General features: G+C 42.4%; 1 protein-coding gene across 3 annotated transcripts in view; it reads right to left on the bottom strand.

Moving 5' to 3' along the window:
• The window catches only part of CPQ (carboxypeptidase Q), a 576560-nt gene that overhangs the window by 142099 nt on the left and 416165 nt on the right, over nucleotides 1-18296 (bottom strand). For all 3 annotated transcript variants that reach the window (XM_068237698.1, XM_068237697.1, XM_068237696.1), the window contains exon 5: nucleotides 7057-7168. In XM_068237698.1, the coding sequence (XP_068093799.1) occupies nucleotides 7057-7168 (112 nt within the window). The remainder of the gene's footprint in view (nucleotides 1-7056; nucleotides 7169-18296) is intronic.

The following is an 18296-nucleotide window of genomic DNA, read 5'->3' on the forward strand; positions in this document are numbered from 1 at the left end:
ACCGTCGCGGGTTGGCGACTAGTTTGGTGCACACACATACAATCTGTCCCTTTGCTCAATCTCTTTCAGGGCTATCTTGCCCTGCGTTTCTTCCCTTCGTGCAATTCCTGTCTGGCGTGTGTGGCAGGGCAGAGGAGCTGTTCCTCTGCACTCCACAGCTCCCCCTGTCGACAGGAATTTTCCTCTACAGGTGCATTGCACCTTTTGCTGGGTTCCCGCAAATTATACGCTTGTGGAGGATTTCCGCAGTGTCAGCGCACGTCTGGTGCGCTGATCACAGAGAGAATTCCACAATCGTTACAGTTAAAACTTAGCTTTTACTTAATATATATTACAAGAGTACAAAACATAATAAATAGTAGGCCTTCAATGATAAAGATACTTATTAAAGCAGCTCTTGACATATCTATGAGAGGCAATTATAGTTTGCAGGCTAAACAGGAGGCTGTATCAATTTGTATCCACCTAGTGTCTACCCTCTAAGCCAGAAAAAACTATTTGCGCACATCACTCCACCACAACCCAACATGTTTCACCCCCCTAAAAAAACTGGGGCTTCATCAGGGTAAATCATAGGTGCAAACAAATGCATAGGTGCATATAGTGCTATACAATGTAAATATGGTGCAAATGTCAAAAATGTCAATGGCAAATGTCACAGCTATCTTTGCAGGCCTGCAAATATGTATTTGTATTAAGTTCTACATAGGTATAACATTGTGTTTTGATAACTTAATCAGAAACTAAAGTAATTAAAGCAAAGCATTATGGGTGATCTATCTTGCACGGGGAAAGTTAGCACAGACAGCTTCTGTTTTAAAAAGATCTTATTGCACAATGATATTGTCAGTAGAGCATTATCAAGTTTAGAACAGCTGTATCTAAATAACTTCCCACCTCCAATGAATATATATTTCTGAGAATTATAAAGGGAGTTTTCCCACAGAACAACATAAAATAGGTCAGTGCTCTATAAAGATGGAAAGTTAGTGCTGAATATGAGCAAAGTGATTGTTTCCATTGCAATGGTGTTTTCCCTTTGAAGCGCATATATGGGCATTGCTGGGAAATTCTTTCCACCAGCCAATTTCCTGAGTCCCAGTGGGCTTTGCAAGTAATAAATTTCATCTATGTAAACCTGGAAATTGTGTGTCATTCCCAATCTCAGAAAAGTAGAAGCAGGTTACATTTCAAATGGAAGTAACATGCAAATGAGTTTCTTAGTAGGCCGCAAATGCCTTAAAATGCCATTCTCTTTCTCTGTCATCGCTGGATGATGCTGTTAGGGGAGTTTGTGTTCCAATCCGCTAATTCAAAACGTCAACTACAAAAATGAGTCGTGTTTTTCCAGCTTGTCAGCAATAGGTACGGAACTTGCATAAAGTCTGATTGCGTTTCATTATTTTGAGTGCCAGCCCCCCCCCTCCCCCCCCCCCCATTAAATAAATGCACTCTGTACAAAAAGCTCTCGCGGAGTGGGGAAGGGTTCGTTTTTATTGCTTTCTGTGTCAATATCCCTAAAATTTGTTTTTAAAATACGTGTAAACACATACAAATAAGAAGTATTTTTCTTACAGAGTACAATGAGCCATAAATTATTTTTCTCCTATGTTGCTGTCACAGTAAGTAGTAGAAATATGACAGAACCAACAGGTTTTGGACTAGTCCATCTCTTCATGGGGGATTCTCAGCAAGGCTCGTACTCTTTATAAAGACTTTATCTGAAAATAATTTATACAATGATGCTGGCCAGCTTCCCTGCTCGCTTCACGCTTTTTTGGGCAGTTGGACAGAGCAACTGCCATTCACTAAGTACTTTTGAATATAAAAAATGCCCTGAGGGTCGCTTTAGATGAGATGGGCTATTTGAAAAACCTGTCAGTTCTGTCAGATTTCTACTACCTACTGTAAGTGACAGCAACATAGCAGAAAAGTAATTTATGGCTCATTTTACTCTGGAAAAGATGCACTTCTTATCTGTATGTGTTTACATGTATTTTAAATGTTATGATTTTTGCAATAGTGGTCCTTTAATGCAGGAAGGTTTGAATCACAGTGCATAGGCAAGTTCAGGAGGAGGTGTGTGTGTGTGTGTGTGTGTGTGTGTGTGTGTGGTGTGTGTGTGTGTGTGATTGGGGGTGGGGGGGTTATAGGGGTGTGTGTGTGTGTGTGGGGGGGGGGGTGTTCAGGTTACAGATGCCAGTGCAGTGTCTGGGGAAAGGCACAAGTTGAGACACCAGAATGTCTGCAGGTATCTTGCAGCTCACAGCACTGCCCCCTTTCTTTTCTTGTAACAGTTGAATTTGGACGGAGCACCAGTGTGTGTACAGAGCACAGAGCAGCAGTGTGTGTACAGAGCATGGAGTAGCAGTGTGTGTACAGAGCATGGAGCAGCAACGTGTGTACAGAGTATGGAGCAGCAACGTGTGTACAGAGCATGGAGCAGCAGCATGTGTACAGAGCATGGAGCAGCAGCGTATGTACAGAGCACAGAGCAGCAGTGTGTGTACAGAGCATGGAGCAGCAGTGTGTGTACAGAGCATGGAGCAGCAGCCTGTGTACAGAGCATGGAGCAGCTCTGGGGAACTTAACAGAGCACAGAGTCAGGTATGAGTTCAGCCCTGTGCCCTGCTGTGCAAATGCTTCACTTTCCCCTTCATTACCAATGTCGGCTGTCCTCATTATTATCTGTATCTAAACTGCTCCTGATCAATCCCGATGTCGATCGGGAGCAGATCAGACATGTCAGAAATAATTGTCAGATACTTTCAAATGGAAAATTTCATTGTGTACCCAGGATGATGTCCTACCATATTATTATGCTGTATTGTGCGTGGCTGAGGGAGACCTTTACAGCGGACCCAAACCAAACAATTTTTTTAATTCAAAATATTTAGTTGTACCACTCTGACATATACAAAGATAAATAAACACTCCTTCAAGCCTATGAGCATTTCAGTGCATGCTTTTCACCCTTCTCTTTTCATTACTAGGGTTCTACAGGTGGCAGCCATTAGCAATTTTTCCTTTGCCAGACACCTGCTATTCCACCAGTCTGCCGGATCCTGTCCCGGCAATATGAAAGGAAGGGAGGAGTTCCTCCAATGAATGTAACATATTTTATATTTGTCATCATGCAGCTGAAAAAAGGCTGCTATTTATTATAATTTAGAAAATAGATTTTATTTCTGAAATCTTGTATTTTTAATTTGGGTCCACTTTAAGGAATCCCCCCCCCCCCCCCTCCTTGAAAAACCTGGGTTTGCCCCTGTAGTGATACCAATTAGCGATCTCTTTCTGCACTGCTTGCTTAAAACGGTATTGTCACCATAAAAATCAAATTTCAACAGCAACTGGTCTGAGTGTATTAAGTGATAAGGATGCTAATCCTGCATTCAAATCTTGCAAAACTTTTTCTGCTGTTATGGTTTGTAGTTATCATATACTTTAGGAGCACTGGCCCTAGTGCCAAACAGTTGAATGCTGGGAGTTCTTTTTATCTATAATATATTCCTCCTCTTCCATTTATTTCCCTGCCTAGCTGCTTATCAGAAACACCCTCTGATTACTTGTGTTTACAAGCAAGGCTGAGGTGACTCAGTGATTGGATGTGTAAATAAAAAAATAAAAATAGACAGTGCAGTTGTTATTATACACCTCAGTGGGAGTGTTTGAAGACTCTGGGAGGAGGGCAGCTAATGAATACACAATGAGCAAGAGAAGGAAGGGAGGGAAAATAAGAGTCAGGGAGGATATAATGTCAGCATTAGCTTGGCAAGATGGCCACTGCCTAGAATAGGATTTTCTGCTTTTCCTTTATAAAATTCACAGGAATCATAACGTGGATAGCACAATACATCTGCTATGTAAGTAGAAGTAGTATTTATCTACTTATATATGTGTTTTTTATTTCTAGGTTAGCATGGGTGTCACTTGTTCTTTAATGAGAGGTGTCAGAGGGGCAGCAAGTAAAATCAATCAATCAATGGGAACTCAACGCATGGTACATGTACCCTATGGGATACTTATGCATACCTCCCAACATTCTGAAATAATAAAGAGGAACTCCTTTAGGACATGCCCATGCCACACCCCTAGTGACGCCCCCACTATACCCCTAGCCAGGCATACCATAAAGAATTAATAAGCAAAAGTGTAATTTTATAATTCAAACCACACTGTTCCTTTTTATCGTCACTTCTTTTCCTTCATATTAACATTTAAAAATAAGACATATTCAATATCAATTTAAAAGATGAGAATAACATTTAGAGTAAATTAAATACATTTTTCAGTAGGAAAAGACAGATATTTATATCGATAGTTACATCAGTCCTAAAAGAGGAACAAATAAGGAAAAAATGAGGGACAGGGTTCCAAAAGAGGGACTGTCTCTCCAAAACAGGGAGAGTTGGGAGCTCTGCTTATGCTGGGCTTGATAGATACTCAAACGTGTTTCAGTTTGCTTGGGATTCTGAGCTTTTTTGCGTTCATCTTCGTTATTTTTTTCACGTTTCTTTCCGCAATTATGATTTTATTTTTTAGTATTAGGATTTTGTCATGTCAGTAAAGTTAAGGTTAGGCAGAAGTTTTAGGTACGACCAAACTAGGGCTAGGGTTCAGCACAAAAGAGACAAGAAGGTTAGTGCTAGTTATAGTTCAGGGCTAAAGTCAGTATTAAAGTGGACCCAAATAAAAAATACAAGATTTCAGAAATAAAATCTGTTTTCTAAATTATAATAATAAATAGCAGCCTTTTTTCAGCTGCATGATGACAAATATAAAATATTTTACATTTATTGGAGGAACCCCTCCCTTCCTTTCATATTGCCGGGACAGAATCCAGCAAACTGGTGGAGTAGGTGGTGTCTGGCAAAGGAGGAATTGCTAATGGCTGCCACCTGTATAACCCTAGTTATGAAAAGAGAAGGGTGAAAAGCATGCACTGAAATGCTCATAGGCTTGAAGGAGTGTTTATTTATCTTTGTATGTGTCAGAGTGGTGCAACTAAATATTTTGAATTAAAAAAATGTTTGGTTTGGGTCCGCTTTAACCACTTGAGGACCGTAGTGTTAAACCCCCCTAAAGACCAGGCCATTTTTCAACAAATGGGCCACTGCAGCTTTAAGGCCTTGCTGCAGGGCCGCAAAACTTAGCACACACGTGATTCCCTGACACGGCTGTCCCCTGTACAGCGCTGCCTTAGATCGCAGCGCTGTATTGAGTAAATAGACGGCGCTGGGAGACTGCTCCGCCATTAAAGCGAGGATGCGCATGTATCAGTGGGCGCGATCCCCTGCAAACTCCGCCCCAAGGACCTTACGCCAATCAGCGTGGTTGCAGAGGAGCTCGGTCGGCTCTAGATGCTGAACTGGCAGGCCTCTGGGGGTCCGGTAGAGTACTCGCTGTGCCTCCAGACAAACAGTAATGAACACTTAAGAAAAGGAACAAAGAGAATCCGGGCACCAGCTGAGTATGCAAATTACCACCGATTGATTTCATCCCCAGACAAGACAATACAAGCAAAAGATAGCTACGATCTGACAGCTGTTTCGCAAGCTGATAGCTTGCTTCCTCAGAGATGAGTCTCTCATACTCAGCTGGTGCCCAGATTCTCTTTGTTCCTTTTCAAGTGTTCATTACGCCAATCAGCATTAGGCGGTCCTGGGGCTGCCGCCGCGTCTAGGCCAATTGGCATGGAGTGGGCGTAAAGTGGTTAAGCTATAGTTGGTGGTTAGAGTCCAGGTAAGTTATTCAGGAGTATATACAATATATTCATGCCCAAGTCATTCAGCATCACAATATTAGTACTGCAAAGAACTTAAAGAGACACTGTAACAAAATGTTGAGCCTTATTTCTTCTATCCTATAAGTTCCTATACCTGTTCTAATGTGGTCTGGCTTACTGCAGCATTTTCTAGTTGCACTGTCTCTGTAATAAATCTTTTCTTCTTTCCTCTGTCGGCTGTCGGGTTCAGGCTGGAATGTGTGGAATGTGCAGCACTGCTTGTGATAGGCAGAAGCTTTACACACCCTCTCCAAGCTCTGCATGAGTCACACAGTAAGCTAGTTCTCAGCCTATGATACTCTGGTCAGATGCCAGTCTTTTGTTTGTAAACACTGCCTAAAACTGTTAATTACAAGCCAGGATTGCAGCAGGGAGTGGCAGAAACAGCACAGAGGGGCCCAGGAGAACATAATGAAGGGAATGGTATGCTTTTTATTGTAAGAATTTTAGAGTACAGATTCTCTTTAAAGAGTCAGTGTAAAGGACAGAGCCTGTCAAGTAAGGCTCTGTCTCAGGATTTGGGGGGGGGGGGGGGGGTGTCTGCTGGGCTGTAATTAGTTAGATAAATGCTGCACTCTATCCCCCCCCCTCCCCCCATGCCTGACTAGCTGCCTATTTTTCAAAAGTCCCAAGCTTAGCAGTCATGGCCTAATTGGTGGCTGCGGAGCTCAGGAGGCCTGCAGGAACGCAGGAGGGGGTGGCCACAGAGCTTCGGGAGACTTCAGAACTATGGCAACAGCTGCCCTGTCACTGGAGGAGGTGGAACATCCCCTCTATAGTGAATTACAGTTGAGCAGGTACGTTATCAACACTGAGCTATCCCCCCCACCCTCCCCACACTTTAGGGTTACCCTAACTCCCTGCAGCTTTAAGACTTAAAAGACTTTTACGCTGGAAGAGCTCTTTAGAAAAAGGAAAAATCGTAATGGGAGGCCATATCTGTTTCAAAATGGATCAGGCCTCTTTCAAGATGATCAAGAAATGTAGTTCAGATAGTGAATATCTTCCAGGTTGTGTGGTAAAAGCAGGACAAGTGGCCAAGTGGCCCAAATTAGCAAGCCGTTTCACAACCGTACGTGTTAATTTTTTCATTTGTTCCAAATGTATCTCATCTAGAATTAAGCAAAGAACACCCCACGTGTGAATTGATCCAAGTCGAAAAACAACCAGATCTTTTCTGTCAACTCCAAGTAAACATCTTTAATATGTTCCTTATTAAACATATTACGTATTACTCTGCAGAGATCAGACTATTTATAAATATTTACCAAGATCTCTAATAAGAGACAGAGCTTCCCATGAGATGAATGCTCCACCGCCATCGTCCATGGCTCCTTGCCCAACATCCCAGCTGTCCAGATGTCCACTGACAATCACAACCTAAGACATAAAACAAAAGTCGTGTATGAACAACTCTTACTCGTAACACTTCTGCTTCTTAGTAGACTCATTTATCAAACACCGTGTATTCCAAGGAGAGATGAAGTTATATGTATTACTGAACATAATAGATGAATTGCTATGACTATTGCTGGAGACCTTACAATGTGTTGTAGAAGAAGGTCCCTGGCAGCGGACTCAAGGAGCTGTTTTCTAATGGGATGACATGTTCATTCTGGAATGGGAACAAATACCGAAACAGCCGGAAACTGCTTGTCTCCGGGTGGGTGTAATTCCTAAATAGGCCTGTAAAAGCCATTTGGGCAGAACTTTCACCGAGGAGTTTCATGAGATCATAAAATTAGCAGAGATTCAGTTTCACAGTTTTCAGAGAAGACAGAACTATTTTAGGAGATGCTGTAAGGGAAGATAATAGGGGTAAATTGCTGAATTAGAGAAATCTGTTCTTATTTCTTGTAGGTCTCATAGGAGATACTTTCTTTTAGTGGAAAGTTTTCTCTCTCTTTCGGACAAAAGATGAACAATTGGAAATAAAGCAATATCAACTGTAGCGGTGAATATTAATAATAATAATGAAGATTAATGGACACATTTGAAAAAAGACGGTGGCCCAGACAATGTTCTTTGAAGGTAAATATTTCCTTATCTGCACAAAGTAAGATATTTCAAATACAAGGGATTTTACTGTGTAGTTTATTATTAATTTTTATTATGCTTTTAAAACGTTCCATATCACTTCATTTTCATTTCATTATTACATAAAACATTTCAGCCCTCACTCAATTCAATTTTTTGCCCGCATTTTCTCCTGGGTGATGTTTTTACACCTTGTCAATAAAATGCCAACAAGCAAGAAAATAATTTTGACAGTACTTTTTTGATGCTAAGTGCTGAAAATTTATTGTATTTTTTGACTATAAGACTCACTTTTTGTCCCCCCAAAAGTGAGCAAAAAAAGTAACTGCGTCTTATACTCCAAATGCAGTAGGTATCTGAGCCTGCCAATACGAATTTCCAACCCGCCGCAATGTCGTGCACTCCCTGTACTGTGCCCATGCAGAAGAGGACACCGGGGGACACACATGGGGACACAAAGGAGCATAGAGGAGGACATAGGGAGGACACAAGGGAGACACAAAGGAGCATAGAGGAGGACACAGGGGGACACAAAGGAGCATAGAGGAGGACACAAGGGAGACACAAAGGGGCATAGCTGAGGACAGAGGAGGACACATCGGGGACACTGGAGGACACAAGGGGGACAGAGGAGGACGCAGGGAGAGGTACAAGGGGACATGAGGAACAAAGGGGGCATAATCCACAAGATGCCCCTTCATCATGGATGCACCAGATTTAGTATATATATATATATATATATATATATATATATATATATATATATATATATATATATACATATATATATATATATATATATTTTATTTCCCCCCCCCCCCCCCCTGGTTTTTGTCCTCTAAACTAAGGTACGTTTTATAATCTGGAACATCTTATAGTCCAAAAAATAGTGTATTTTAAAGAGAAGATGAAAAATTATCTCTTAAGAAAAAACTTTTCCAATTTTTTTCTAACTTTTCTCCTAGGAGATAATTCTGCTTAAAGAGGAACTGTAACGACAAAACGTCCCCTGGGGGGTACTCACCTCGGGTGGGGGAAGCCTCCGGATCCTAATGAGGCTTCCCACGCTGTCCTCCATCCGTCAGGGGTCTCGCTGCAGCCCTCCGTGCAGCGGTGACGTAATATTTACCTTCCTGGCTCCTGCGCAGGCGCTCTGACGGCTGTCGGCTCCGAAGTAGGCGGAAATACCTGATCGTCGTCGGGTCTGCTCTACTGCGCAGGCGCAAGTTTCCGGCGCCTGCGCAGTAGAGTGGACCCGACGGAGATCGGGTATTTCCGTCTATTTCCGTGCCGAAAGCCGCCACAGCGCCCCCGCTGGAGCCAGCAAAGGTAAATATTGAAGCTACAGTCGGCTCTGTCGCCGGCTGTTCGGAGGGCTGCAGCGAGACCCCCGTGGGACATAGGACGGCGTGGGAAGCCTCATTAGGATCCGGAGGCTTCCCTCACCCGAGGTGAGTACCCCCCAGGGGAGGTTTTTGTTGTTACAGAGTCTCTTTAAATTATTCTTCTGTTTAAAATAACAAAAACATAATCGCAACTGTGTTCCTAACAAGAGGGGCAGAGCATCACCTGTGACCCAATGAGGCCTGAGACACCCCGTAATCCATCATCATCCTGTCATCTTTAAGCTATTCAATAGTTATCAAGGGTGACACATTTGCAATTGGTCACCCTGTGTACATATTATAACTCCAAACCTACGCCAAATGCTCACAGATGAAAGACTGCAACTCTCCTCCCTTACATGTCAGACTCAGTCTCATACTCTCTGTAAGAAATCCTCGCCGCTCATGACGGCGGAACGCCGACACCCATGCTGATGCACAAGCCTCTGGGCCTCGGCGGCTCTCTGACATCACTGGAGCGCACGGCGCCTCGCTCCCATTGAATAAGCGGCGGACACGCTCTCAGTACTTGCTCCGCCGCTGCAAGCAATGATGACAGGTGCACTGTACGTGTCAGCCTCTCAGATTTTTTCTGATTAGTTCTTTTTGGATTCCTTACTTTCTGATTGGTTAGTCTTTGTATAAATGAAAGGTGAGCGCCCTCAGTTATCGCCCGTGATAGCCGCTACTGGGCTTGTTGCTGAGACTGCGCTCACAGCTGCTGATCTTGCGCCGACTTTGTCTGTATCTTGACCAAGCTTATTTCCAGATTGATCTCCTGTTGCCGACCCCTGCTTGTTCCTGACAATGCTCCCTGATTGGATTACCCGTTGCCGACTCTGTTTGTTCCTGGATATCCCTGACTGCCGTCTGGATTGACCCCTGCATGTTTAAAGGTTCCTCCCATGAACTTTACCTGGTCTAACTTGGATTGGATTGACTACGCTATCTGTTTAGTGTCTGAACTGTCTACAACCTATCATCCCCAGCCTGTCAATACCTGTCTATCATTTGGACTGCCTACAACCTCACGCCTCAGGTGACTATATATCTGAGTTCACTGTGCTTATATTACTCATACTGCTTGGTTTGGTGAATGCTATCTGTCAACCTGTATGCTACATCTGCCTGCAGGGTATTGTAGAATTGTATTAGGTAGGAGTTTTGTGCAGGTGTTACGGGCTGGGCTATAGGTCAGTCACATGGGCATACAGCCTGACCTATTGTCATTGACCAGGCAAGCCTGACACTTTCTCTGTAGTTCAAGCTCAGTCAAGCTTTGTTCTAGTGAAGTGTTACTTATTTCAGAGCTGTTGTGCAGGGTTCTCAGAAAGACCGAAAGTAGACCTTCTGTAGCTAGCGTCACAGTACAAAAGAAAGGTCTCCCTCCTGCAAGTTCACATCCTTTATAAAAAAGTTTTCACACTAAGTGGATAAGTATCAATTTGAAGTATCGGTTTTATGGGAAATGCGTCTTCCTCTTTAATATTTTTTCTATTTTTCCTACATTAACAGTGGTGTTGAAGCAACCGGAATCCTGCCGTGGCCACTGCGCAGTCAGAAGACACGCATTACACGGCGGTGTTAAGTGGAGTCAATGTGTGCAGGAGACAGACAAGCTGGAATAATCTGACCTTATCTTCAGCACCATCATCCATTTTTATGGCTCTGCTTTAATTAATTCAAGACAACCAAGTCATTTTATCCAGCTGAATCCAGCCTTTCTACCCTCTGACATCACTTAAGCCGTGAACACTGACCAGCTTGTCTGGGGATGAACATTTGCATTAACCTGCGAAAGTTTCATAACTGGAGTTCTGCTCCCAGACTGTGCCGCCTCCTCCTATCAGTTTGGCAATCGTTTGCTCTGGCTTGGCTCCACGATCTGAAGCATCCCTGTCTCTTGACAGCTGAATCGAGGTCCTGTTCCTGCTGCCTGTGAGAGCCCTAGACAGAAGACTTGTTCTGACACTGCGCCGTTCCTGTTTAATGCTGCCTCTGTATGTGATGAAGCTAATACTGGCTTCACATTGATGACAGCAAACATGCTGGGCAACGGGATGTTGGATTTTCAGCTTAATGTGCTTTCCGCATTTGTAGTAATGAATGAATCCAGCAGTAAATGCAGTCATTTAAATTGACACCGTCCTTTACCACTTGACTTATGAAAAGAAAATATCCTCAAAATTTTGTCGGAAAGCTGGAAGACTGCAGTGTATTAAAGAGGAACTGTACTGAAAATAACAATGAATAAAATTGCTTTTTTTAATCTTTTTTTTCTATAAAATCTATAAGATTAATTTATAGATTATTAGCCAGTGTTTGCATTGGAAAATTTTTCTTCACTGCGACTTACATTCTGAAATTATCACATGTGGCAACATATTTAGTCCTGCCAGGGGATCTCTGCAGAATGTTTATTTCCTGAGAGTTTTGAAGCCAGTACAAAATGTACCTGGTCTCCCAGAATGCTCTGGGGTGGGGAGGGAATAATGCATAGCTAATCAGTCTAGGCTAAACTTCGTTGGGAAGGTATTCCCCTGTGGCCCCCCGCAGTAAGCACAGATTAGTGAATGGGAATATACGTTCCCAAAGCAAATGTAAGTGTCTAAATTGACAATGATCATTGTTGCAATGAGCAACAGTAATCATTGCACTGTAAATGACAGTAACTGTCATTTCCTGCAGGCTGGAACCAGGGACGGATCTAGGGGGGGGGGGGGGGGGGGGAAGGGGGGGGGGGCAAGCGGGTATCTTGCCCCAGGCGCAGTTTGTTGAATTCTTAAAAAGGCAGCAAAATTTGGATGAGGAATGGCAGTTTAGGCGCCAAAACCTGACCTTGCCCCAGGCGCAACTTGGTCTAGATCCGTTCCTGGCTGGAACGCAGCTGGAGCTGTGTTCTAACCAGACAGGAAAATGTTTGTGGATGTCTAAGGCCAAAAAGAAACAATAAAAAATTGAACAATAAAAAATTATAAAATATAAATTTCCTATCCCTATAACCTACCCATTAAACTATTCTGTTGCCTCCCTGCCTCCATATAACACAGTTGTAAAAAAAACAAAAACTAAAGAGACAAAATTTAAAAGAGGATACATAAATTGTCAACTTAAAGCGGATCCGAGATGAAAAACTAACTATAACAATATCTGCATCTTCAGCACTCAGCCTGTGAAAAAACCTAATCCCCCCTCCTCCCGTCTGCCTCTGAAATCTCTGGCTAGTAATACTTCCCCCTCCTCAGTCTGGGCGACTGAGCTCCCATAAGCCCTTGCTACTGTCTGAAAACGCTGCGTTTCGATGCGTGGCGGTACGACGCACCCGGGAGCATTTTATCATCGGGAATCGGCGTTTCCCTATCGGGTTAATTGATACTACCGCCGCTACTCAGCATCGCACCACAGCATCCCGACGACAGCCGCAGGCTAGTCAACACGTGCAGGAGAACGGCTCCTGCACGCGTTGTTAGATGTGAAAGGAGCCTTAGACATGAAGTGGTTAACTTCAATGGTATGCACGCAAAAATGACAAAAACACAGAGTCGCATACAAACTTTCTCAAGAAAAAACCCCTGAAAAGTTGGAAAAGTGGATTCATGAATGAGGGAAAACCTAGGCAGAAAACAATAGGGCGATTGTGAACGGCCCCTAACCGCTATTACTTCTATAAGTTCGCCATCTAATTTTGAGACTATTTTTTCATGGCAAACAGGGATTTCTATGTATAGTAAAAATAACCAAACACCAGCTTCCTCTCATCGCCATTAAGCCCAAAATAGAAAAATACATTTTTTGTATGTTCCTTCTCAATTAGGTCTAAAAATAATGCACCCAAAATAAAATCACTAATATTTAATCATAAAAATTATGGATAATATATCCTGGTTATGCGCTCCTCACTTCAAACCAATAATACCACTAAACAATAAAATATATACTAAAATCCACTCAATTACTATCACAATGGATGGATCGCCTTCTGTTATCTCCTGTGTGTGCCTCACAGTTCAACAATCATATATATAAAAAGACAAAATGGCGCTCAACACCCTTTCCACATATATCTGTCCTCAAGTTGAGCTCTGTTCCTTCCAAAGTCCTGCAAAATTCACTTGGTCTTCATGAAATAAAACATTTGAACGCTCACCAAAACTCGTGGCCGATCAATTACAATCAGCTTGTCACACTTTTGGCCCAGCCAGTATCTCTCAGACTCCCCGCTCTGCTTCAATTCCTCCACACATGTAAAGAGAAGTAAGGTACAGACACATAGCGTAATACTGCTATATACATATACACGCTTATGCACCAGTGTGTACCCCACTAATAGTCCAGCATCACCCGGTGTGTCCTCCACCAAAGTAATAATGCAAGCCTCTCACCAGATTGCCTGCGCTGACCAGCAGGGACCAGCAACAACAGCATGTGGCATCAGCCGAAGTTTTTATTGATGCTTAGATCACTTGTCCTAAGACTCAGAAAGATCCCAACATAGCATAATTCCGTTTTTATTAAAAAGAAGTTAAAAGTAGTGCACTTACAATCTCCAAAACATCAATGCGCATATAGAACAACGTGTAGCGTCTTCCGTGCTCCGTAAGCCACGCCCTACTAGTTTCGTCACTTGACTCATCAGGGGCTTGGCCTATCGGAGCAGCAAGACGCTATTTATTTACTTCCCCTTCTTGTAATGCAGCCTTAAGCGATGCATTCATTCGCCACGCGTTGTCACCTGACCGCAGGAACCTAATCCTATTGGTTCATATCTTCCACTAAGAACTACATTTCCCAGACCCACTAGTGCGCTGCCACCTGACTATAGAGCCTGTTCCTATTGGTCTGTGGTTTGTGTTGCGAACTACATTACCCAGAACATCGGCAAATTTTAGACCCGCACTAGCAATTGGCCGCGCAACCGACCCACTATTGACCAATGGCATACGCTGGGGATTATTTGAAATGAATCTCCCGATTCAGCCCCTATATTGCAACCTTTCGAATTATTGAACTGATAATTATACTAACGCTATCATGTTACTCACACAGGATTGTAAAAAAATGTATATATAAATATAAAATATAAAAATAATAATTAATAATAGCAGTTTCCCCCCCAAAAAGGGTAGATTCTGCTAATTTACTCATTTCTAGCTGAAAGAGCTAATGGCAGGCAAATTCCATGCACAACCAATGTGGTTTCTACCCAGAGAGGGAATTATTTACTTTCTAACCAGCTGCCCTTCATAACTTTAAACAGCTCATGAATATTGCATAAAGCTGCATTACACTATCCCACATATCAATTAGATATTAACAATAAAAATAGTAAACAAGCTGCCCCTCATAAAATAGGAGCAGCTTCCACAATGTCACATACAGCCCTTAGTATACATCAACAACTGATTTAATAACATTTCATAATCGAAAAAAAGAGAGAACAGGGACCTCCATCCCATATGTTACCCATGAACCCAAAAATAGCAAAAAACCCCATAAATTAGTTTCAGCGGACATCACAACTATTTTCATAACATTTCAACCTGGAAAAGAGAACATTCTCCCATATGTTACCCATAACCCCAACAAACAGCAAATATCCCCATAAATATCAGCGGACATCAGTCATCTGCTATGAAGCAATTGATGTCCACTTCCACATTGAGACCATTAGGGGTCAACGATTTCATGTCATATATCCACTTGGTCTCCATTTTAGATATCTCCCTAATCTTATGACACCCCCTCCATTTCGTAGTGAGCTTTTGTATCCCACAGAACCCCATCAAACTCGCATCGCAACCATGTCTATCCGCAAAATGTTTGGACACACTATGTCCCCTGTATCCATTAGTGATATTATTGATGTGTTCACCAATACGTTGTTTCAACTGTCTCTTAGTGCGACCCACATATTGCAGCCCGCACGGGCACCATAAAAGGTACACCACGTACGGGCTGCAGCAGTGGATAAACTCCCTGATCTTAAATTTATTGCCAGTAATGGATGACACCACCTCCTTCATCCTTTTCCCTTGGGCCCTTTCACATACACTACACTGACGACAAGGATAGAACCCCACATTACCCCAAATGTCCGTTTTGTTATTAACTTTAGGACCCTCTACATAAGTTTTCACCAAACTTTGTTGCAAATTTCTTGCTCTCCTATAAATAAATTTTGGTCGCCTTGGTAACACTTTACCCAAAACAGGGTCATTTTGCAGCAATTTCCACTGCCGTCTAAATACGTTCTCTACTTGCCTGTATTGAGAATTAAAACCCAACATTATCGCATACTCAAAAGCACTGGCGCCGTGTTTATCCTCCCTGCTTACACCATCTCGCAGGAACTCATCCCTCTCTTGATACATAATTGCCTCAGACATTTCCTCTAAATGCTGCCTGTTATAACCCTTCTCCACAAATCTATCAATGAGGACTTCTGCTTGCATCATATAATCAGTAATAGTGGAGCAGTTCCTCCTAATCCTGCTTAACTGTCCCTTGGGAATATTCCCCATCCACTTGGGGTGATGGCAGCTCTGCATTGGGATATATGAATTTCTGTCGGTCTTTTTAAAAAACGTTTTTGTGCCCAAATACCCATCTCTTTTCATAACTACTATATCCAAAAAATCTATCTCTTCTGTGCTATACTTCATTGTTAATTCAATCCCAAGTGGGTTGGCATTAAGCCACTGCACATATTGCTGCAAATCTTCTTCATTACCTTCCCATATCCAAAATAAATCATCGATAAAACGTCTCCAATTTTTTACCTGTCCACTACTGGGCATCCCCATTATCTTCCTCTCCCACTGATCCATAAATATGTTGGCTACGCTGGGGGCGAACTTCGCCCCCATAGCGCAGCCAACCTCCTGCACATAATATTTACCCTCATACCAAAAATAATTATGCGATAAACAAAAACCCAAAACTTCCAGAATAAACATAATCTGTTCTTCTTCCAATAAATTTTGCTCACCCAGTGCTATTCTTACGGCCTCCAGTGCTTTATCATGCGGAATGATGGTATATAACGCCGTCACATCCGCCGTGACCAAAAAAGTTTGTTCATTAACCTGTAATCCATTAATAGTTTGCAAGAAATGTTTGGTGTCCCTCAGTAGATAAGGTAAAGTTCTCACTATCGGCTGTAAGAATTTATCCACATATTCCCCCAGCCTCTGATTCAAAGAACCAATGCCACTAATAATAGGACGTCCAGGGGGGCTGGTTTGGCTTTTATGTATCTTAGGATTAATATAAATGACCGGAATTCGGGGGGCATCTATCATCAAATAACGAAATTCAGCATCATTCAGAATCCCTTTATCCAAACCTCCCCTAAGTATCTGCCTCATTGTTTCCTTATACTCACCTGTGGGGTCACTTCTTAATTTTTTGTATGTTACATTGTCAGCCAGAATTTTGGACACCTCCTGTTTGTACTGGTCCTTATGCATGATAACCACTCCTCCTCCCTTATCTGCAGGTCTAACAAGGATTTCTTTCCTTTCACTTAGTTCTCTGATTTTTTTAGATTCTACCGTACCCCCAGAATTTTTTAACTCCTCAATATCTTTGAGCACCATATTCTTAAAACTCACTATGGTGCTGTCCCTGGAGAAGTCTGGTGGGTTAAAAACTGATCGATTTTTGAGGCCAGTATGCACCACATGTTGATCCATCCCCCCCCTATTGATTCTATTTGTCGGCCCTTCCTTGGCTAAAAAATATTTCTTTAAATTCATCTTTCGGATAAACTTATGCGTGTCAATGTAGGTCTGGAACTTATTCACCCCTTGTTGGGGGGCATATTTTAGGCCCTTATCCAGTATCTTCAATTCTGCTTGACTCACCTCTACTCCACTAATATTGAAGATTCCTTTCCCAGCTATTTTCTTCTTTTCAAATCTGCCCCCTCTTCTACCTCTTCTATGTCTCTTTTGCGGACATTCCTCACCTGATACTCCATCTCCTCCCATTGTCCGTCCCTGTCCCTTCTGTTCTCTAAAAAATGATGGTGTACAGTTTCATCAGTTTCACGCTCCAAGGGTTCATATCTATTGTATGTGGGGAATGCTGAATCCCTTCTCTCCTTTTCCTCCCAACTTCCCCTTGCCGGTTGTTTTCTATAAGGACTGTATGGTTTCCTATAATTAGTATATGAACCTCCATTCCTCATTCCCATTTGAACACCCCTATCTCTTCCCCTGTTGTAATGGGGGGTCACCCATTTAGTATCCTTCTCATATCCAGGGTTTCTACCTACCGATTGTGCAAACGTGTTTCTTCCTAATTGGTTTCTCCCTCTTCCAGTGGATGGGCCCGCCATTTCCCATCGTGTATCTCCCATCCCATATCTTTCTTCTGAGTGGATAGAATCTAATATATTCCCCATAGCTTCACCACCTGGTCCGGGTCTATCAAACTGCCCATCTGCTCTCTTTGTTTCCTCCTCCTTTTTCTTTCTCTTATCCTGTTCTATCTGCCATTTGTATGCAACTCGTTTCTTGTATTCCTGCCAATCGTTTTGAAACCTGTTAATCCTAATCTCACTAACTTCCTTCTCACATTTCACTATAACCTTCCCGAGTGCACCTGCATTATTGATAAACTCCTCCTCCTCTTTAAACGGTTCTAGTTTGGCTTTAATACCCTCAATTTCTCTACCCAATCTATCCAATCGATTCTGCTTTCTTTTTGTTAATATTTTTAATAAACCAATTCCACAACCATTTAGGTATTCACCAAGTTCTCTATCATTCTCATCATTTTCCTCCCCATCACTGGGGAGAATATCCCATCTGAATCTTTTTGGGATTATACCCTCATTAGTTTGTTTCTTAAGACTGGCTAAGTCCCACCAAGCATTGGTTTCCCTAATCATCAGATGCTGCAGCTGTTTAAACAGACTTTCTGCACTCTGATTATTAGGGTCAGGTTCCTTCAAGAATACTTTATCCAAATCTATGACTCCCCTATTTCTAATGTTAAACACCTCCATTTCTTTTGTGAGTTTGCTGCACTCCACAACACAAGGTTACAAATATAAAAATTATGGATAATATATCCTGGTT

This window comes from Hyperolius riggenbachi, chromosome 5, assembly GCF_040937935.1.
Source record: "Hyperolius riggenbachi isolate aHypRig1 chromosome 5, aHypRig1.pri, whole genome shotgun sequence".
Classification (NCBI taxonomy): domain Eukaryota; kingdom Metazoa; phylum Chordata; class Amphibia; order Anura; family Hyperoliidae; genus Hyperolius; species Hyperolius riggenbachi.